Source organism: Rousettus aegyptiacus, unplaced genomic scaffold (assembly GCF_014176215.1).
Source record: "Rousettus aegyptiacus isolate mRouAeg1 unplaced genomic scaffold, mRouAeg1.p scaffold_m13_p_1, whole genome shotgun sequence".
Taxonomy (NCBI): Eukaryota; Metazoa; Chordata; class Mammalia; order Chiroptera; family Pteropodidae; genus Rousettus; species Rousettus aegyptiacus.
In genome coordinates, this window is record NW_023416284.1 from 150,693,900 (window position 1) to 150,717,866 (window position 23,967).

General features: G+C 35.6%; 1 protein-coding gene and 1 long non-coding RNA gene across 6 annotated transcripts in view; both read right to left on the reverse strand.

The window, feature by feature from the left end:
• Positions 1-2,779, reverse strand: part of ROS1 (ROS proto-oncogene 1, receptor tyrosine kinase) — a 93,728-nt gene extending 90,949 nt beyond the window's left edge. For 2 of the 5 annotated variants that reach the window (XM_016163647.2, XM_016163646.2), the window contains exon 1: positions 2,290-2,776. In XM_016163647.2, coding sequence (XP_016019133.2) covers positions 2,290-2,412 — 123 coding nt within the window. In that variant the 5' untranslated portion in view covers positions 2,413-2,776. Of the gene's footprint in view, positions 1-2,289 lie in introns of all 5 variants that reach the window. The other 3 variants (XM_016163648.2, XM_016163644.2, XM_016163645.2) reach the window with 3 other exon arrangements.
• Positions 2,780-15,487: 12,708 nt separating this feature from the next.
• Positions 15,488-20,519, reverse strand: LOC107520178. The gene is made up of 3 exons (XR_001599265.2): positions 20,487-20,519; positions 16,906-17,058; positions 15,488-16,818 (listed from the first exon to the last, which is right to left on the reverse strand). It is a non-coding gene; the product is annotated as an uncharacterized LOC107520178 (long non-coding RNA).
• Between the last annotated feature and the right edge of the window lie 3,448 nt (positions 20,520-23,967).

The window sequence follows — 23,967 nt, forward strand, 5'->3', positions numbered from 1 at the left end:
AGTCTTTTATTGAATTGAATTGATACTTTTAACAGAGCACTTCTCAACACTAGTTCCTCAGCTGTTGGGATTTGTTACTCAAAAAAGGGGGTGGGGGAGATTTTGTTGCCAAAGAAGATCAGAAATTTGTGATCGAATAAAGCCACTTACATACACTATTGTGCATTGTTGATATACGAAAAGAAAGTATGGCAATAAGCATTTCCGTAAATTATTTGATCATGAATCTGTTGTTTCTTTTTGATAAAAGATCTCAAAATACTAGTATTCTGAAGAATATGGGTTTTTTTTGTTCTCTGTAGCACATGGCATATATAATTTTAAAATATTATGTCAGTTAATACACTCAACTAATACGTACAGTTTCCTTCAATTAATATAAAATACCCATGCTCAAGCATAGAACTATGATTTGTGCATTTTTGGAGATCAATTCTAACATTTTTCTGTATAAAACTTGGTGTTTCTTCTTAAAAAGGGAAGATGCCTCAATATCAAGAACCACTCAGTGAAATCAAAGATAATCTTCACAGCAAATATCCAGGCTAAAAAAAAAGTGACACAGGAAAAAAAATTCAAACAGTGTGATAAACTTGAGCACTTTGTATATCCTTTCTCCCACTCTAGGGCTGTTCTTTGTTCATTCACCTAACTTTTGTACCTTCATCCCCCGTGTGGGAGGCCCAGATGGAGAACATTTATTACAGTCACTAGGCAGATTGGCAGACCCTGTCTCTTGCATTTGCCACCACATAAGCTGTACTTTTCTACGTAGGTGGTAAACGGAAGGCATCTCAACAAAGGAACAAACTGTCTACTCCTACTGCCAAACCCTGAAATCAAGGAGCCCACACAAAATGATAAAACTAAACTAAAAAATAAAATAAAATAGAGACTACAATAATGGAAACCATCAATATCAGTTTCGATAGTAGCAATATTAACAAATTATGGTGGTACATCCATATGATGGAGTATTCTAAATGTATTAAAGATCATGTTTCCATAAAAACATTAGGATATGAAGGAAACTCACAATATAATGTTAAATGAAAAAGCTGGGTGTACAACTGTGCATAAAACTGTATGCATATTTGAGGAAAAACACCGAAAGAATACAATCTGAGGTTAGTAGTGTTGGAATCATAGGGGTTTTTCCTATATTCTTCTCTATTTCTTCTTCATCTTAGAAGTATTTTACAATGACTATGTACTCTTGTTATAAGAAGAGAAGATTTTTTAAATTTTTAATAAAGGAACATTAAACAGTCCCACTCTTCCATTTTAAAACTGGGATTACAACTGCAAAAAACTAAAGCACACAGCTCTACATGAATGGCAACGAAGTCTTCAACAAAGACATAGAAAATACCAAACTTTTTTTTAAATGCTATATTATCCACAGTAAGCCTAAGTAGTATTTTAAATTATAGTTTAAACTTAATCAAAAGGAGTTTAATACAAGTAGATTATTTTTTAATCTACCCTAGACTTCTATCTCCAATATTTTAGCATAATGAGTACTGTATTTGGTATTTTCATTATTTTTTAAAGTATGATTTTAAGCAATGTCACATATAAGCTATTATGCTGTTTCTTTTGTCTTTAGATGAGTGTCTCTTTCTTTAGCTAGAATGTATTTGGTATTTAAAGTTGATTCAGTGACTGTTTTAAGTATAACTAGATCATAATAACTGAAAAGACATGAAACAATATATATAGGAAGGATACACCCATAAATGAGAAGAAAAACAGGTTTCCAGATCAAAAAAACTAATTACTGAAAAAATTACAAATACACAGATAGAAGTAAAGGAATATACAAACAATTCTTGCTTTTAAAATAAATGTTCTATATGGCATTGCATCTGCTTCCTTAGTCATCCACCTTCCCATATAATCATCCATACACAATATAAATAATACTAATGTCTGCTACTAGAAGACATTGCCCTGTGGCCAAACCTATTTCATGCTTCAAGACAAATAGAAATGATTTTGTAATAAATGAATTTAATTTGATATTTTTAAGCATGCAAAATCAAATCTATTTAAGCCTCCTTTACTCAAACCTCACGACCCCCCCCCCCAAAAAAAATCTATGAACACATAAAAAATAAATAAAATAGCCCTGCCTTACCTTCTGTGATTATAAATGGCCCTACCTTAATCTAGAAAAAGAATCTTTCTTGCCTTGCTTTGTGAGAAAACTTCTCATAAACTAAACACAAGATGAATTCTGTATGTTCTAGTTCCCTCAAAGACAAATATTAGACCAGTAAAACTTACGAGATTAGTGACACATGACTTTAAGCAGCTGTTTAAAACTGTACACTGCACCACAGAAATCCATATGCAGCCAAGAGTCGCAAAACTGATGAGTTTCAGGATAAGCCAGTAAATATTCTTCATCACTTCACCAACGGTGGATTTTTAGATGACCGTTCTCATTTTCTCCATTTCGCTGTATAAATTCTTTGGGTTTCATCACTTGGGTTGCAAGAGTGGTTGGTAGATTTTTTTAAAGTAATCTTTAGACCATTTCATTTAGACCTTTGAATCCAAGATAGCTTGTAACAGGAACATAACAGTTATTTCATAACTTAACTTTTTTTTACTCCCATAAAGAAAATCACCTGCCAACTGAAGATTAGGTCTTAGAAGAGCGCTTCACATGGAAAGTAAACAAAGTGAAAATGCAAATTGCATTTCAGCAGGCATATGACATGTGCACAACCTGAAACTCGAATGCTTTGGTGGATCATCCACAACTTTACTTTCTTAAGATTGGTTCAGCTATGCAGAAATTTGGATTTTGACCATCTATACTTTAGCAAACAGTGACATTATTATTATAAAGAATTGTCAAAAAAATCTAAGTGCCTAAATCAAATGATGCAGCAGAGAGGAAAAATGGAACCCTTTGAAACCAAACGCGTATTTTAAAATTAAAAAGCAAACAAGGCTGGAATTCATAGACAAATACTCTGAGGGTGAATTAAAGACAAGGAAGTTTGTTAGAGTGCTTTTAGAAGTTCACTACATATTAACTAAAATGCTGCCTTATCAAGTCTATTGAGACAGAGAGCTGAAATTAGCTACCACAGAAGCCAAAGATATGCACAAGTGTAGCTGTCCTGAGAAGGAAATATTGTACAAATTTCAATTATCTTAGCATCAAGATAAAGTTAAGTTGAAACCTAAAACAAAGAATTTGTAATCTGCAAGGTACAAAAGTGTTATTCTGGATAACTTCTTTTTAGATTGCTGAGGCTTAACTATTTAAGGCCAGATATTTTTGTGTCCGTGCTATTTCTTATGACAGTCTAAAGTATCAAATAAACTTTCTTTTCTTAAGTAAATTATACTAATGTAACAAATCTTTTCTGAAAGGCATGAGGTTCTCAGTATGAACAATGCGTGCATTAGTTTTTGTTTTGAGCTAAAGGTCTTTTAGTAAATGCCGACAAAACTGGTGTACAACATAAAAATGAATGACACAAACTCCAGAATTGACATCTAAAACTTGTGTTCTTGAAAAAAATTTTCACTCTCCACTTGCTCTTTGTTTATTTAATGGATATAGATTCAAGAATATGCAATGATTCAATTTCTTGGTCACAGAAATGTAGTCCTCTTTCTACAAAATACACTTTTAAATTAGAGAATAAATTATCTTACCTAAGGGATTTTCTCATCCCAACAAAATTTATCTTCTTCACTGTGCCTTTCCCTTTAGAACTAACATATTTGTAACTTTTACTTCACGAAGAAAGTGGACCATTAAGTACTTTCTTGAAAACTGAAGTACATTCTTTTATTTCACTTGATTTAACTTTACTGGTAAGGTGTGAAAAAGAAATATCCTTCCAAATTCAAGATTTTGTGCTTACTCTGGTTTTTGGAATTTAACCAGTGCATGGATTTACACTAGTGAGAAATAGAGTGTGTTCAAAGATATTGTTGCAGAATTACTTATGTTAGCAAAAGATTAAAAACAACCCAAAAGCCCAATAATATAATACTGATCAATCAATTCACATTATTTGGCCAGGTCACTTGCCCACATGGGCTTGTTTGGACTTCTCGATAGCATAAGGTCTCCAGGCAGTTAGACTGCTTACATGGTTGCTTAGAGCACTGGTGAAAGTGTTCCAGTGTTAAGCTGTACTGCCTTTTACAATTCTGCTTTAAAAACCATGCAGTTATTTTTGCAGCATTTAATTGATTCCGACAGTTACAAAACTGCCCAAATTCGAGGAGAGGGGAATTAGACCCTACCCTCTTGATGTGGAATGGGACGTTCTAGGTCATGTAGGCTAAGAGAAATTGTTGCATCACCTTTGAAATATACAATCTGCTATCATATAGGCAGTCATTGAAGAAATAGCTGATCATGAGAATGTTGATACTGCTGCTGTTCGACAGACTCTAGGTGTACAGCAAGAGGAACTTCACGAAGGTAAATTTATTGACATAAATGAGGAAAAGTGGTTGTGATGAAAAGGAAGATGTCCCAGAGGAAGTGACATGGGCAAAAAAAAAAAAAAAAAATACTTCCTAGTAAAGTACCTCTTGGAGATATTTCACAACATTGAAAATGTAAAAGATAAAATGTTTGCCCCTGATCCAAACAGGAGTAAGCACTTTGCCAAGCTATAGAAAAGAGGCTCTCTCTGAATTAAGTTGTAGGACGAGAAGATTACAGGAACAATCCATTTTTCCCTCTCATTATTGAGATCACAATGCATGGTTTCATCTTACACAGTCATTGTTATGATCTTGCACTATCCTGTAAAACGAGGATTTCCTGTATAGTAAGTCCCATGGAAGGGGAGGCGTGGCAACTGTGGTCATCTCCTCAAGGGAGAAGGAGAAAGATTTATTCTTCACTGATATCTATGTGTCATATCTGAATTTTGTACCATGTGTACATATTACGGATTCAAAAATTTTTTTAAATAATAATGTTTAAATTATTTTGTGTAAGGATTTGAAAATATGACTTACAAGCCTCCAAGTTCATCTCAAATTAGAATGGGATACTCTAAATGTATGATAAGAGTTTAGACTAAACAAGTTCCTCCAAAGTGTCTTTGAACAAAATTTCAGATACACATATTAAAATCTTTATCCAAACAAGTAAGACTGAAACACCTGTAAAATCCCTTACAATAGATCAACTTTCCCAAGAGATGAATTCTGCAATTGAGTCACATTCTAAAGCAATGGCCTGGATCCTACATTGAATCAGTGAGGCAACCCTGTAAAGAGAAATTGTTAAAATGTTCCCATGTCCTAAAATTGCTTCAATAGAATGAGCTTTACAATTGGTTAGCAATAGAATAGATTTGATATGATCAAATACATCTGAGTTCTGAAATTATATGTATTGAAAATATAAAATGTACTTCCTCTAACTCAGTTGCACTCTAACAACATCATATAACTAACTACAGGAAAATGAAAATTTACTGTCATCAAAAGGAGTCCCAAACAAGGACTTTTTATACTACTAGGCTGGAGAGGGGTCACGTCAATCAATAGTCAAGGCCTAAGAATTTGCTATGCAAACAAATTCTTGCTCAAGCATGAACCTCTGCCATCATCTCTTACTGTTTTATCAGGCCCGTTAGAAGCTTGATCGTTGTCTACCACAGCACCTAGCTAAACCTTGAAAATGGCCAAAGACTCATACACTGGTCACCACATGGGCGGTAATTATTTCTCTAGTGGGATATTTGGTGACATGAATCAAGGGAGCATTGCCCCCTGATTAACTTCCTTGTACCCAGTGCATCTCACCTTCCTGTCTAAGGGAAGGGACGGTGCTAAAGGATGCAAAAAAGGAAAATATTAAATAATTAGTTTTTTGAGCTTCAAACGCCAAGGTCCCAGCCTAGAATGATAGAAGCTAAAAACACCAACAAAAGTACAGTTTCTTGTCTGTAATTTGTTTTTGTTACATTATTATCAAATTCAATTTTTATTTGAGCCTGGGACCTTGCTGGTTGAAATGCACAAGTGGGTTATTTGACATTCTTGTTCTAGGCATTCCTTCCCTGGGGCTTGAAGATGGAAATGAGATCACTTCACAGCATGCCTTTAGCTTGGTGTAACAAAAGACAGGATCACAATGTAAGGGCAGAATTTGTGGTCTTTTTTTGTTTCTTCTCACATAGTTCCTCTGATTGCTCAGGTGATATTATCATAACAGTTATTTAAAAATCAGCCCAATAAAGAGTTTTTAATGGGTTGAGGGAATTAATGCTGTGCTATTACATAGAAAGAAGTATATTTATACTTTTGAATATTTGTATACTAAGACTGGTCTCAGTTATGTAAAATAGAAAAAAATGGATAGAAATACACTAACTAAAGTATCTTTCTCAGAGTGGTATTCTTTTTTTAAAAAATGTGATTCTTGATAATTTTCTCTATGTCACATATTGTCTAGAATATACTACAGTAAGCACATATTACTTTTATTACAGTCTTTAGACTGCAATTTCACAGCTAAAAATGATTGAATTTCAAAGCAACTGCCCTGTGTCTCCCTGACTCCCTGCACCCATGGCCCCCAACTTCTCACAGGTGAACTGACTCACACATGCCCCCAGGTCTGGGCTCTCAATCCTACCAATGGCCAGAATTTAAGGTACCCTCATTCCATTCCCTCAGGTGAAGATTGCACTGCAAATTTGCTGGATTTCTCACTTCAATCTGTGACTCACGTCCATAAGTGGTTTTATAAACTTCTGCTAGATATCTCCAAGTTTGTATCTTTACAAATAATCTGCTCCTTGACACCTGGGTCCCATGCCCTGGCTGCTGGCTGAACTTTCTCTAGTCAGATAAACTAGCCCTGAGGTGCATACTTGTCATGCACTTGCTGGCACCACTATGGTTTGTCCACAGTTTTTGGACAACCTACACCATCCAGTGCCTCCCAGGCACCCAGTGCCTTCTTAACTCCTATTACTAACAAAAGCATTGCTTTTAATTTGTTAATTCTCCCAAGTATTTGCTTTTTTGACCCTTTTAAATATAAGTGTAGACTAAAAGGCACCGTGTCTTCATGGAAGATATTTTCAGAGATTGAAACCAGATATTAGGTGACCACTTAAACGTTTTGCCTAAAGCTACCCCTGAAGTGAAAACTGCTTTAGTAATAAAGTTAAGAGGTTTTCGACAGCAAAGTCGGGCTCCTGAACCTTCTCACCTCCTCCCAGCCTTCAGATATAGAGGAACCAGAGTCTACAAAAGAGTTTTCAATGTTCTCTACCCTCCAGAGTGCCCTCAACCTTTGTTCTTACTGCAGTTTGTCCACCACCATCCCCAGGCACTGAGACTCAAGTACCATATTGCACCGCATCACCAATGACCTTGCAGATGATCCACACACATCACCACCACCACCACCACCCTTCTGGGCCAGAATTGCTGCTGTTTCAAACCCTTACTCCAGGCATGAAATCTATGAACAGAAAAAAGAAAGCAACTACCCAAGGCCAGATGATGAGCTGAGGGACAGAAAGCACAGATGGAGTTTGCTTAAACAGGGAACCTCGATGGGAGATGGGAGCAGCTGAGGGAGCCAGAGATTTTGAACCATGAGAACCAAGCCCCAGGATTTTGGTCTTTCAATGAAGCCATATGCTTTAAGAAATGTGTGATCATAACTACAATTATTAAGCTGTGAACGACATGGGGAAAACTCTAACATCGGCCTTATTATGGATACTGAGAAATCAATTTTGTAAAAAAGGAAACCCTACTAATAATTAATTATGTAATTTATGAATGTTTACCATTTATGACAAATTAGTTTGAGCACAAACCAATTAGCTTTGAATATTGAATTAGGCTTAAAAATTAAAATGTCCTTTCTAGGGTATATCGAAGTTCACCTAGGAAAGAGAATAATGGGAATCTTTCAGATTTCTTTGCTTCAAAAATTATTGCAGTGTTATGGTAAGATTCTTGGTAAACTAAGAAATGATTCTTGACCCTTACCATGTCTGGAGAGTTTATTAGATGCTAGACATGGTATTGGGTTTCAATACACTTTCTCTTAATCCCCACAGTAGGTCTCTAACACCAAAGCCCTCACCTTTTCTGTCTTCTGGAAATAATATAGCAATTAGAACATGGGCTCCCATATTAGCCTATATCCAATCCTGGCTCCACCTATGAGCTAAGTGGCCTTGGGAGTTATATAAGTTCTATCTGCCTCAATTTCTGCATCTGTACATGGAGATAATAAGAGATTCAATCTCAAAGTTTTACTACTTGTGCCACATGGTAAGTTCTTAATAAATATTTTTCATGTTTAAGAAATTTCTTACTTTATTCAAGTTGTTCCAATGAGGAGTTAAATTAGTCATAATGATTTGTTGAATGAATATTCAATAGTTACTGAGTGCCTAATATGTGACAAAAATCATGCGAGGCACTGTGAAGACAACAGTGAACTAAACCATTAGAAATACTTGTCTTCATATGAGCAGGGGCCAGAGGAAGACAAAAACAACATAAACAAGCAAAACATGTACTAAGTTATTATATGGTAGTAAGTTCATAGAGAAAAAAGAACAGGCACATGGGGATAAACGGCTAAATCTGCAGGTTGCTATTTTAGATATTACAACATTATGTAAACACTGCATAATTTTGTTTATTACTAGTTGATATAATATCATGCTTTTAATTGGAACAGTGAACTAGTCTTTGTTAATATAACGAAGTTATCTGCTCACAAACTTAAATATTTACACTAACATTGTTTTCTTTAGCTACTTATATTTAATAAAAAGGTTTCTCAATCTCACATACTTTCAATGAGAGCAGTTTGACCACTTACAACTAAAGATCATAAGTGAGAACAAAGTGTTCCTTTTAGAAGTTCTTATTGCTATTGTGATAATAGACATACTATTTAGAAGAACTAGGAAACCATGACTTCAGATTTAGCAAGGATTTGCATTTCTTTATTTGCAACTATTAAATTTGAAGATATTGCAACATATATGTTAAAGTTCCCAATTGTGTCCTTTGCTCCAAAGAAACTTTACAATGCAAAATGGTTACAAAGCTTCTCTAAAACAAGAGTTTACAATAACAGAATTCTATATTTAAAATGATATTTATTTAAATAGTATCTGAATATTTATATTATTACATGTTTTAAATATTTTAAAATAATTTAATTAAATATCATTAAAATATAATTGATATTTTATTCATTATAATATATCAAAATAATAAATGTTATTAAATACATCAAATAAAATAATTTAATATTACTTAAATACATTTAACAATAGCATTTAAAATAATATTTACTTTTCTATTTCAAAGACTGAACTTGAAGGGACAGATTAGTTCAAACCACAGTCATAAGGACATAAATAGCAGAGATCCTAGAGGATGGAGCTCAGTGCAGAGCTGCAATGCCATCAAAGAAGCCTAGTGAGAGGGAAGTAAACTGATTTGGGGGCCTTAAGGAAAAGAGAGTGTGCAATTGGGGTTTTGAAGGTATGCTATTTGAATTTTATATTTATATATCAAAGTTTAATAATTTCTCTGTTTTGAAATAGATATATAATTCAGAACAAGTTTGGTGGTTTTCTTCTACCATGAGTTTTGGATTGACAGAGAATTGCAGGTGTTAGGAAACAGATATGAGGCATATGGTCTCAACTCACACTTAACCAGTAGTGTCTGTGTGCTACACACTGAGATATGGCTTATGTGTCATTCTCCTTTATTAAATAAAATCATTACAAGAATATCCATTTTACAATTGATAAAATTGAGTCCTGAGAAGGCTAAAGAAGTTTCTTGGGTTCACACAGATAGTAGGTAGCAGAATTGGGACTGAAATCCTTATTTTCCTGACCCTAAAGTCTATAACTTTAAGTTTAACCTTAACTTTGACATTAAACTGCCTTTTGTCAGCTAATATTTACAGTGGGCCATCAGCATTCTTTTCATCTTTTTGGATTGGAATAGCTAATTACAATGGTTCTACTCCTTTTAAGGAGAAAACATATTTTATTTACTACTATCAATTTAAAGTTTAGAGTAGCCCCACCCCCACCCCATCCCCCATGCCCACCTGAAAAACAATCCTTGAACTACAGCACATTGCAATCCAGTTGTTGCTACAATTTCTCTGTGGTTGGATTTGAATAAAGTTCTTGGAGGTAATGGCAATATTTTAAGTGTATTATTATTAGTTTTAACAGTAACGTTCCTTAAATATTTACATTGTACTAGGTATTTCTCAAAATATATGCAATATACTATCTAATTTTCAAAGGATTTATCAAGACAGATATCTAAGACTGAATAGGGTTCAAACAGTATGGTTTATTGGGAACTAAAATTGTCCCTATGAACTTGAACTTGGGTTTTCTTATTTACCTAAAAACACGTGATTATGTCTACTGGTTTAACTTAGCAGACTGTTCTTCCCTGATCTCTAAAACTGGAAAAAGTTGATCCAACTAAATCTCTTTAATATGTGCGAAATAACTAGACTTTATGTTCTGTTCTAATCATGAAGACCATCATGTTCACAAGATAACTGTGCCCTATATTTTTGCATCTTTTTCCTGGGAAAACCCTGATAGCAAAAGAGAATTAAATGGGGATGATGGCCATTTCTGGACTTGGGTTTTGATTTTTGAGCTTTGAGCTGCTTGTGAACTCAAATGTGATTTGTATCTCCATTTGACTTTAAAATTCATGCAAATTTAGCATTTTACTTCACAAAATGTTTTAATTTAAAAAAAATCAATGAAAAATTAAATTAACACTGGGCCCACCTACTTCCAGACTTCTTTAAGTGAGATCATGTTTGTTTTTTTAAAGATATTTTCAATTTGTTATTCTGATTCTTGGTCAAGAGCTTCTAAAGCGAAATATCATAATAAAAATTAGAAGAATCTAAAATAACAACAGATAAAGATGAAGCCTAGGACCTTGCAGGTGATACAAAATGTGTGTGGGTGATAAATATGGGCATTAAATGGGTCCTCTCAGCTAGGAGCTCCTCTCCAGCAATGCCCTGCTCAAACTCCCCTAACATAGAACTCTGATTCAAGCACAACGAAAAACTAGTGATACAATGATGCCAAGTCTGAGGCATCTGAGTTAAGGCTATTCTGAGGCACTTTAAACACATTCAGTTTTATTCTTCCCATAGATTCACCACCTCAGAGATTTTGGATGAGAGGAATATTGAGGGATGAAAATATCCAGGAGAATGGGAAAAGGCAGTAAATGGGGGTACAACAAATACTACACAGAATTTTGTCCCCCTAGCCCCATTGCTCACTGTTTTAAATGAAATGGTCTGCTTATCTCAAGCAAGTATTCAAAAGGCACATCCTGCATGCCAGCCCTGTGATAGTCAGTGTCTTAGAGGCACTGGCTTCTTGCTTCATGAAGCCCATGTCTAGTGAAACCAAGCGAAGAAGAGATGATTTGATGATATTGAGAAAAACAGGAACAAGTTAAAAGAAGTTGACGAAATAAGTAGGAAAAGCAGAATGTGCCTGAATGACAGCCATGATGATCCTGCCGCAGGAGGCCAACCAGATCACTCAAGCCCCCCAGTTCTTTATTCTCTACGACAATTCAACTCAGCCTACACACTTGTCAAACCCATTTTCATGCTGTAGCAGTGAAGTGATTGAGCCAGGAGTCAAACCCGGATGTATCTCTACAAGCAAAGGTTGTTTCTGGATGAGTGTTATGGTTTCTGTTAAAGGTATTATTATATCTTTTTAAACTGGCTTAGGCAATAACTATCATTTTACATAGTTTCATTTTAGTAGGAAACAATTTTTCTTTTAATTCCTACATGGTGAACAATGGCTGAAAAATTCACATACACTAATTTTAAAGCTATTACATATGTATGTATATACATGTGTGCATCTATATACATACACACACTATTTGCTCTGCTTTTGTGTGTGTGATATTTTTAAAACTTTATTATTAATTATCATCATCATCATCATCATCATCATCATCATTTTGGAGGAATTTAGGTTCACTGGAAAACACCCTCTGGACCCACACATGCATAGTGTCCTGCGTTACTATAATCCCCTACCCAAGTGATACATTTGTTACAATTGATGGCCCTGCATAATTTTTAGGTGGAGTACTAGTTACCAGTTAATAAACAGACCTTCCTAAAAGCTGAGAAGACTCATGTCCACGGGGTGGCAGTGTGACACTCATAAACCAAACGAGAATTGAAGTAAAGGCTATATTAATAAAAACTAATCTTTTGTTTGAACTATGTACATTTGTGTGGAAATGGATAAAGCAAATCAACTATTTGTGTGATCAATAGCTTTGTTTTATACTGGTAAACAGCCATGTTTGGTTAACTATTGATGTCTCCAATCCACAAGTTCAAGACAAGACATATAAATTTAGATTTAAACCTCCTATAAAGATTTTTTTTTTATTGCTTCTGACAGAATTATAGAATCTTAGGGGCTTTAGAAAGCACAGAATACAATGTTTTCTTCATTTTTTTCACACACACACAGAAAAACATAAAACAGCTCATATTTTCCAGATTTTATATAAGCCCTGACATTGCATGTATATAACTTTACCCCTTTCCCTTTACTTAAGAAAAGATAGCAAAATTCAGGTGAGACACTGAGGTAATCTCAAATCTTCTCTGTTTTTAAGTTAATCACTAGTTTGAATACTTGATTTTTAGAAATAATTCACTTCTGAGAAAACAGAATTCTAGTACAACCTCTTATTGAATGCTGAATGCCCTTCTAGAATATTCTTTACAGTATTTGTCTGTGAAATGTACACAAAACCAATTAGCTTTAATTTGCATTTGGCTCTGTTATCATAAACCTAGTGTTTGCAGGCCTGATGTTCCTAAATTGTATATATTTCTTTATTCATAGTAAAAAAGGAGTCTACAAGAAAATGTATACTTTTTCTGCAAACAGCAACAGACTTAGAATTTGTTCACAGCATTAAAGGTTAGGGTAAAGGAAAGTGTGGGCTTCTTTCATTTGCATGACAACACTGAGATTGCTGAGAAAAGCAGCTCCCTCAGTTATAGTTTCTAATTGGTGCACCACGTCAGCTTCCAGCTTCCAGTGATAACGACACACTATAGACTCAACAGCTGAATGAAAATAAATTAGCAAAGGAGAGAAAAAAAAAAAAAAGACTAAATATGAACCTAAGCATGTACTTACAGCCTTTTCCTTTTTTTCATATCTGGTCCCAGTATCCCTGGAATAAAAAACGATCTGATTTCTAGGGGCTCGTTGTGCAGAAATCTGTTTTCTTCTAGAAGTCTTTGTTCTTAATCTTAGTTGTTTGTCTTTAATGTGCCCATGTTGACTCAGACATTTATCATGGCATTGCTGAAATTCAAACATGCAGACAGTGGATATCTAATCTAAGAGAGATTAAGATAGCATATGTTTAAAGTCTTACCCTGCCTGCTCTATGAACTTTCATTCTGAGATTCTAAATGCCCACTTCTATGACTCTTCTAAACACAATCACTGTATTACAATTAGATTGTGCGAAGTCATTTTTGTTTTTAATAGTATTCTTAACATTAACGAGGCCTTTCGGGACTGCAAACTACTTGCTACAAACGCTCTTTGAGGCATAAAATATATATATCTGGGACAGTGAAAGCTGCTTTCCTTAAAAAATTAATGTATTGTCTGATTAAGTAATATATTCTCTAAATTGTGTTGCCTGCTACATGTGAAGCGATTAGTTGCTAATTAGTTGACACAATTACTCTCTCTTCTACAAGAGGCCAGAGACTTCCCGCTGGCAGTTTCTCAATAGATCCTTAAGTTTATATAATAACTTCCTATTTGTTAGAGTGGGCAGTACCAACACTCTTCTAATGTGAATGATGCTTTTGAGAGCTATGTCTTTGATGTTTCTTTTAGAGGTGGTTGCTCACCTTTATAAGGAATTTCAAAGGCCCACTCAGATAACTTGCCTATTGTTTGCTCTGGAAAAAATGCTAGCTAGCCTTCTAAGCTTATTAAGATTTGTCCCCAGGAACTTCCCCTGGAGTTGTTTGTTGGGATCACTGAATATCTAGGCTGCTATCAGAGAGCCCCTGAAAGTCAAACTACAACTGTCTAAAGGTGACAATCATAACAACTGTCACTTGTTGATTGCTTTACTAACAAGGCTAGCAAAAACTATGGAAAAGGGTCTATACCTCTGAAAATGTGTTTTTACTTCAGTGAGGTACCTTAAAAGTGACTATCTTAGAACTGGATAACATTTAGAAAGTGCAAAGGCTCTCATGTATAGTGTCTCACATAGTATTCCTGAAAAGCTTGAGAAGTAGGTTTCATTACCTATTATAAGTCAGCACTGAAAAATAAAGTGGTTTGATCAATGACTCACAGTTAGTAAACTGGTAGATGCAGACCTCTTAAATTCTTAAATCAATATCTCCTAGAGTGGGACTTTGTAGTCTAAATTTTTACCTCTAATTTTAATCCCCAAGGCAATTCTTTTCTAGCCTATATAAATCAATTTTATGACTTTTTTTTTTTTTTTTTTAGAAACATTACCCAAATGTCTACTCTGAGAATTGAAACTAGGGTGTTGATGTTTAGCTTCTTGGGGATGCTATTAATGTTTTATGAGGTTTGTTGCTTGTTTTTGTTATGTTTTATTATTATGATTGTTATTATTATTATTATTATTATTATTATTATTCTCTTATAGTTTCACCTCCAGAGAAGGGCATCTAAAAAGTACTTTTTTGAAATGGGTAGATAGAAAGATAAGTAGATGAGATAATAATTTTAATGAATGAATTTAGAACTATTTGTCTTTTCAACACTTAATGAGAACATATCACAACATCCTTGTTAGAGGCATTTATTTATTCATTTATTTAATAAGCACTTTTATCCATTTATTAGTATTTTCTCACTTTAATTAAACATTGATAATTGGAAATATAAAATTGAAAATTACTCTCCTACTTATATTCACCTAATCCCATTTGATATGCTAAGAATTTTGGTTGCAAATCAACGGTGATCAATTATCTACCTCTTTAATGTACTAGAAAGTATAAAATTACAAATCGTTAAGCTTTTGTATCTATCCAGGTGCCAAAGAACTTGGTACTAACCATCCCAAAAGATTTCCTTTCTTTGACAAAGGCAGCTGTTACTTTCATCAAAGTTTAAACTACTAAAGTCTATACTAGTTAACTATTTTCTTACCAAAAAAAAAAGTAATTTATCCTAGAATTATTAAAAGTGAAATCATATAGATAATGCAAAAGTAAGTTTTAACTGGGTGTATAACGATTTGGGGTAAAGCTGAATTGAGACAGGAAAAGATTATGGGAACCAAGAAAAACAGGCCTAACCAGCTCTTCTTGCTCGAGAGAATGGAATCTAAAATGAGTCAGGTCTAAGACTGTAAAAAGATTCTTCAAAGGCCCTCTCATGAATTTACATATATTAAACCAAATATCATCTGCATTTAAAATTTTTATCTATATGATGGTCAATAAAGTCATGATATAATAATTATACTTAACTAGCAACATTCCTAATGGTAAAATCAAGGCTCAATTCTGGAAGTTCTAGGAAATACGTAGAAGAAATGTAGCAGTGGTTAGTAATCTCAGGAGGGTGAGAAAAAGGTATTAAGAAAACAAAAGGCTTTAATTTTGTTCTTCTCTAATGTTTTATCCTACGTTAACCACATATTACATTTTAAGTAGAAAAATAATTTAAAATTTTGTTTATGTTGGGCTTCTGGTGTTTAAATGATAAATAATCCCCAGCATATTTCTCCACTACATTATAGAGATGCCTACTCACATTCATATTGATTTCTTTTAGTTCTGTGTGCATAAAGACTTAGGCATCTCAGTGAATATGATGACTGCAGAGACCCTGGAAGATGTGTGCTTCTAATCATGTTAAAAACATTATTGTCAGCCAAAGTTTTCACATGGTCACTGTATCCTCTAACTGGAACTAAAGAAATTAACAGTTAAAAGTCACTATTATCATTCTAAGTTGGGAAGAAATGTTGCAAATCTAGCTACATATATAACATACATTTATTACAGATTATTATTTAGCTATGTATTTTTGATTAAAGTCTACAGTTATATAATATGAAATACACATATTGCAAATTTACAACAGTTTGTAAAGCAATGAACATTTAATATAATGTTTTCAATTGAAAATACTTCTTTGTTTAAAGCACTTCCATGTTTAACTGGTTTTAGTAAAGACCTTAGAGCCCATAATAATGAACTTGGGTTTATTACTCAGACAACTGCAGAAAGGAATAAAGTGTACATTTTTACAAGAGTGAAAAAAGTAGACTTTGTAAATATACTAATGATTTAAAAATAGTAATATCAAATCATAACTCATTTATCAAAAGAGGGTGGAGAATTAGGTGTGACACATTAGCAATTTTTGTGCCATTTTAACTTTAGCAAACAATTGATGTTAACCATTTCAAATGTCTTTCTCTTTTTAATGGCAATCTATTAAAACTGTATCAGTTATTTTCTCACCTAACTGAATATATTCAACAGAATATTATCAATAGAAATCACCTTGTCTTGCAGTTGAGGGACATCAGTTATCACATTACATGAGGCTCTCCATGACTACTAAAGTTGTTATGTGCTGTTTGGCTCCCTCGCCACCTCCTTTGCTGTCCGTTGTTCCCAGCATGCCTGCAGCAACCTTTTCTTTTTTCCTTCTAGTGTACCACACCCTAGGAACATAGGATTAATTGAAATTAGCCATAGAAATCCTAATAAGTAAGCTTGCTTAATCCATAAACTTAATTTTACAGACAAACCTGAGTCAACAGGCTCTGATATGAAGCTCTGATAACTGCTTCATTCCTCTCTGGTGGTAAGAACACTTACTTTTCTTCTCAACCTAGTACACCACTTTTTGCCAAGTACAGGCTGCACCTTGATCCAGGTAGGTAAGATGGTAGGAAAATTGGCTGCCAAATAATAGAAACAACACAGTTCAAGTTGTTGGCATGCCCACGACAGCTGCAGTCTCTGAGAGTGTTCCTTATAAATAATATCCATTTCCCCCATTCAGTTATAAACAATTTAAGTAATAAAGTAAAAATGGAAGCCATGACCATTTTTGGAAATGTGAGACCCAGTTGGGCCTATGGACTAAACTATAGAATTAGGAAGATCTGCCCACCTGATCCTAGACAGCCCTGGACCCAGGCAGTTCTCTAACATGGAGGCCCCCTCCCAAGAAAAAAAGGAAACAACTGAGCTGCACGTGATTAATGTGTCTTTCTTGATTTACCGATTCCATTTAGTGGATGCTCACACTAAATCATCTGTTTTCAACATGCAACCAGCCTTCTACTACTTCTTCATCTCTCCTTCCTGCAATTACCTCACATGTAGAGAGAGGATAGAACTAACGAACCATACTCATTCTATTTTTCTTGAGTTTCTATGCAATGTTATAAAAAGTATTGTTTGAGCATATTTTTTAAAACTTTGTATACATTTACATATCCAAGGTCCCGTTCTGTGTCTTATTTTTCTTACTCCACACCATGTTTTTAAGATCTGTCTGTGCTGTGATACGTTGATCAAGTTCATTGCTTCTAAATGTTGCACAGTGCTCCAAGGTGCTCAACCACCACAATTCACTTGCTAATTCCAACTGATAAGACATCCTGGTTCCTCTACATCCTCCTGCATGTCCCACTATAGTACTGGCATGATCATAGAGCCTTGGATACCTGATTTGGGCACTGCCAAGTCACTGTCCAAAATGGCCGCCCCAGTCTACATTCTCTCTCACAGTGCACGAGGGTTCCTATTACTCCACATCCTCACCAAATTTTTTACTCTCTACAGCCTGGCTTCCAATAGGAGTTCTGCTAACAAAGTATCAAGTCTTCCAGATTCCTTATAACCTGCCTCTTAATCCCCTAACTGTATGTTCTCTATTCAAATAAAAATTTCACTAACTGAAAGAATTGTTGTCTAAATAAAGACTTCAGAATCAAACCCATAAAGGGCTCATAGTTTACTTAGAAATCTTTGTGCTAACAAGGATTACTCAACTTTTTTATTTCAAGATTTTTATCTCTCTTTTTTTCTGATCTATGATGATCTCCATGTGGTCTGGAGTCATTTTTTTGTTTAAGTCATACGACACAAACATTAAGATTTTTAGAGAGGATAAAAAGCAACCTTTTTGAAAAGGCAAAGCCTATCTCTTAAACCAGATGAAATTCAATCTTTCACATATTTAACTAAATGAGGCCCTTTTCTTGAAACAAAGCTTGGGAAGGTAGGAGATAAAAGTTTTAGAAAGTGGATAATAATTCTAAATAAGAGAAGTCCCTTTCCTACTCATCATTAGGACTTTTAATTTTAAACTTCATCAAGTTTCAGCATTTAAGATGTTTATCAGGATAAAAATTGGTAAGCTTTTATGGAATTTACAAAGCACTGTGTGGAGACAGGGCCAAAGGGTTATTAGGAAAGGCCAGACACCACTGCCAAGATCTTCCTGCTACGATGTTTACTTTTTGGCTTAAAAGAAATGAATCTCCTGTTTAAATGAACGGGCGGCTGCACGGTCTTTATTTTCTTCAAACTATAAAGTCAAATAACATGGAGATGTAGGGAGAAGGAAAGAAGATGAAAATCAGACCCTAATCCCTTAACAGAAGTTGAGAGAAATAGCCCAGGCTTGTGAATGGAGAGGTCTCATTTGCCTCAAGCTTCATAATTTCCCTCACTGTGAAGTGTTCCTGAAAATCTTCACGATGTTCTACTCTTGCCCCATCCATATCACATACCTGTTTTTTAAAACCTTCAGCCCTCGGGTCTAAATATCTGAGAGTTACATGGGGAGGCCAGAGGATGGGAATCACTTCTCTTTGAAAGCTTTATTTGTTTAATGTTTTAAGTGTCCAATAATGTTTTCCATATATGCCAAGAGCTCACTTTCACTTCCCCAATGGCTGACTTCGGCTCAGAGAAGCATCCTGGATGTCCAAACAGGAAGTATCACATATCATCCAGCCCAGCCTCTTCCCTATAGAAAGGAGTAAACCAAGGGCCAAAGAAGGGGAACACTCACACTGTATCACAGTTTGTGAAGACAGGATCAGACCCATTTCTCCTTAACTCCTTATGCAGAGTCTTCCCCCTATTTCATATATCACAAGCGCATAAGAGTCAGGGACAAGAGTGGGAATGTGCTGGGGGATGCTCCTTTCTCCCATCACTTCCTCTGAGTTTTCCCAGCTCTGGCCATATTAGTTTTAATGTCAGAAGTCATGGCCTAAATGTCTAAAGGTCAATTTCAGCCTCAGTATGGGTGGCCCTGTAGCCCTGAACCTTAGAGCTTCCTCGCTTCACTATGGTACTCTCTACTTCTTATTATCCCTGTTACCTTACTCCCAAAACTCCCTCTCCAGAGCCTTATCTCTGGGTTCTAGGCTCAGAATAAAAAGCCAGAGAGGAAATTATGAGGTCTTGGAACCTGTTAGCTAAGCCTGAGATTCAGTTCCAGGTCTTATTCCAACAATTATGCCAATAGTTTGTGGCCGATAGGAGTGAAGTAGAGGGCTCTCCTCCTTTACCTTGAGGGTTCTGAATGACAGCTGTTAAAGATTTATGGAATTCTAGGAAACTTTTTCCAGAGTACAAGGACCCTGACTCAGCCTGCTGGATGGAAGTGAGCCTCCAAGTTCCTTTTCCTCCCCTCTTTATCCAGGCAAATAACCCAGGTCTCTGGGATGATAGTGGGAACTGCAATTATAGCAAAACCTGGAATTTTCCTCCAGCAGTCCACACTTGACTGTCTCCTCTCTCTCAATCTTACACAAAATTGGAGGAAAAAAGGAGCCACTGGTCAGAGATGGGCTCTTTTATACCTGGGGGATAAAGTCTCCCCTCCCTACCTCTTCCCTGTTTACTGAATATGTTCATAAAAAATAAAACAAAATCAGGTTCTGGTCAAGATGGAAGAGCAGGTAAACGCTGTGCTTGCCTTCTCCCACAACTGCATCAAAATTACAATAATCAACCTAGAGAACCATTGGAAGAGTAGCTGAATATAACTACTATCACTAAGGATATAATGAAGAGGCCAAATTGAGACTGGTAGGAGGGTGGAGACATGAAATGGGCTAGTCCTATATACATGGGTAGTGGTTGAGCATGGGAGGGATACCTCAGCTGCCGAGGTACGCCCAGAGGAGTGAGGGGCTCCAGACCCCCAGGGTTTCTGGGGGTGGGAAAGGGAGTCCCCACAAAACATGACTATAAAAATGAGTGGGGATTCCAACTGTCTAGGTAAGGCAGAAGGCTGCTGGAAACCCTGATATCCCCTTAAAGGGCTAGTGCGAAAACTCACTTGCTCACAGGCACTTACCCTGGGCCTCAGTGGTGGGACGGCAGCTCAGGGGGTACTGGAGACATACAGGGAAGGATATAAAGGAAAGCATAGGAAATATAGTCAATAATACGGTAATAACTGCCAGGTAGGTACTAGACTAGTCAGGGGAATCACTTCGTAAATTATATAAGTGTCTGACCACTATGCTGTATACCTATTAACTAATATAAAATAGTATGAAATCTCAGTTGTAATTAAAAACTAAAAAAATTAATAAACAAAATAAAAACTATGCAAGTTACTACCTTCCCCCCACACAAAAATCAAATTTCGAATACATTGAGAAACATTTGATTCATTAAATAAGTTTATTTGCTTCATAGTTTAGTGTGCTCTGTAAATCTCCCAGTAGGATCAAACATATTTCTTGGGGACACAATTAGGAAATAGTTGTCCTAGAATTGTTCTTCTAAAACTTTTTTAAAACTACATAAATGTATCGAGAGCAAGCAGAACTTGAAAATAGGTTTGCCCCTTGAAAGTTACACCATAAATCAGTAACTAATGAATAGAAACAGATTAAGAAAACATGGGAGAAAACCTAGGTATGAGAAATTATCACATTAACATATTTAAAGAAAAAATGAAATTAAAGAAAGGCCAGTTTAGGAGGCAAGTGTTGACAGTGCTCTGCTAAGCTCTGTTCCTGGGAGAGGATTTGACCTGCTGATTCTAGCTGTTTAGTGTTAGTGACAGAAATATCCATATGGGTGTAACACACTTTTTAACTAAAGTCAGGCTCCTCTGAGCTCCCTTTTGGACCAGGCCTCATCCTAGAGTCCTCTCTTCAGCTTACTTAGTTCAGTTTTAGCAAGAATCCTTTTAAGTCAGTTTAGAGGAATACCTCACTTTGATATCTGATCACTCTTGATATCTGATTGAGTTCCTCATCCTCCACTTTTGATGTATAAGTCCTTTACATGTCTTCAGCAAGAATCCTCTTAAGTGGGTTTGACAAGAATCCCCCTATACTTACTGTCTCCTCTTAATAATTTTTTTATCCTCTCTCCCTCACTCTCCAACTTGGCTGGAAATCCCTGGCTGTCTTTGCCGTTTTTAGAATTAAGCCTGATCTCTCTCCTCTGTTGCCATAGTCTTGACCCTTATTGTAGTAGCCACAAATAGTCTTCCTTACCATTTTAATTAGTGTCAGGATAATTTTTTACTTTAACAGGGGCAAAGACTGGGAAGAATCCAGTACTCTTATTTTGTTGCCTTCAAACATTGGAACCACTCAAATGACCAGCCTTGCTTTTCTTTCATTTTTGTCTAACAACCTCTGATCAATTCTAGCAACCAAAGTTGTTTTCAGGCTGAAGAGAATGTTCACCATTTTATAGCTCTCACTGTTAGTTACTACACTGGCACTGATGCTGGTTTATATACTTCTGTGATTAAGTTAATCATGGAGCAGTATCCTCAAGGTCAAGGATATTGACAAAAATCGTTTCTGGGGTCACAAAAAAGAGGACCAGATGGTGAGATTTGGCCACAGTAAACAATAACATTTAAGAATCTCTGCTGGACCTTAGATGATACAGCTACCTAATGAACATCAGCAATCAGTATTTGAAAAGTCCATGGGGGTTAGAGATAAGGAAGTAATGTGGGTGATACAAATTATTTTGGCCGTTGTATTCAAAATTTAATATTGTCTCCCACTGTCTATAATCTAAGACTCAATCGTGTCTGTGTTTCTATCCTGTATATCTTAGATCTACCTATAGCTTTATCTCGACCTGGAAATCTTATTAAGATGCAGATTCTGGTTCAGAGGTCCTGGCATGGATAGAAACAGGAGTCTGCATTTCTAGAAAGCTCCGAGGTATTGCAGATGCTGCTGGTCCAGGGATCCCCCCTTTGAGCATGATAGGTAAGATGCATTATCTCTAGTTTTGAAGTATTGCCACAAACTCCTAATCAGTTTCCCTGCCTCTCTTTTCAAACCATTCCCCACCCTACTGCCAGCATGATCTTTCTAAAATGCAAATCTGAACTAGATTCTCCCTTTTCCTGCTTCCCAGTGTGCCCTCAGATCCTGTTGTGTCGCCCCCTCTGCTTTCTTGCCCCCACTCCTGTTTCAAGCTCACTGTTCCTGCACTGATAAATTGGGCTCGATTCTTACAAGGGACCTGTGATCTCTATTTCTGAGCTTTCTCACAAGTTCTTCTCCTTTTCAGACAAACATTTTCCTTCTAGTTCCCAGTTTACCTTTCCCACACTCTTCCAGCCTTTTGAAATCCAGTTCTCTACCCTTCCTCTGTGATTCCATAACTACCTGAACCACTTCTATCAGTGTACTTATCGACCTATATTACTTTTCTCAAATTTCTATCCTTAGATCATGAATGAGTGAGAAAGAAAGGTACCTAAATTTGTTTTCATTATATCTCCATTACATTGTTTCACATAAAGAAAATGTTTAAAATATATTTATGAATTTAACTGGAAAAAGGAGAGTATTTAGGAAGTAGAAACCATAAGGGTTTCAAATTTATATCTCATTTGGTCTCCTTTAGAGACTTACATTAATTAGGATTTCTAGATGTTAAAGATGAAATTAGGCTGTCAAATTGAACCGTAGCCTGAAGCTTTCTAACTGCTGTAGAATACTAGGCTTGCAGTTCTGTTTAAATTCTGTCTTACCTAAGCAACACAGAATACATATTTTATACCTCAAATAAGGTAGCCCTGACCAGCTGTTTTCTATTTTTACCAAAGAGCTGGCAAATATAAGCATAACATTGCAGTGAGAGATACAAAATAAAGACCAGATGGTAAGTGAGGGGAGGGGCAAAATGTGAAATAACCTTATGAGAGACCCTTCCAGAGATGTTCCACATGATATGTAGTTCTTTAATTTTAGTAAGTGAAATGTTGTGGATGGATCCTAACATTTCTATATGTAATGGAATCTCATATAATGCATTATAAAAGAAAAACTCAAAATGACATCTCCAGAATAAAACAAACACACATACTTAATATAAAAATCTATGTGGCTTAAGTATAGTATATCAATTCGATCACGCTTATTTTATTATATACAAAAATATAATTGATAATCTTATATTTTTTATATTTTTCTTTTACTATCCTTCTAACTAGAGGTTTCCTTTTATTTTTCAAAGTAGATATGTATAACGAAAGCTTGAGGATACAACAGGCCTTTTTATTTTCTCATTGTTACCAGATCCTAAATCTCTCCCCTCATCTGGCTCAAGATTCTGGTGTAAACTAGATTACTTCATTCCTATCAAGGCATTACCTGAAATGGAAAAGGTCAGCCCAGGGAGCCCACCTGCTTCACCCTGTGAATTCCTTGTTAGTAATCAATGCTCCCATTGTCTTTCTTCATTGCTCACAGAGCCACACCTGTCAGAGGCCAGTAACAGTTACCCAAACTCACCTTCCTAGAAAGAATGAAGAGAATGAAGAAACAGGGAGAGCTGGATTT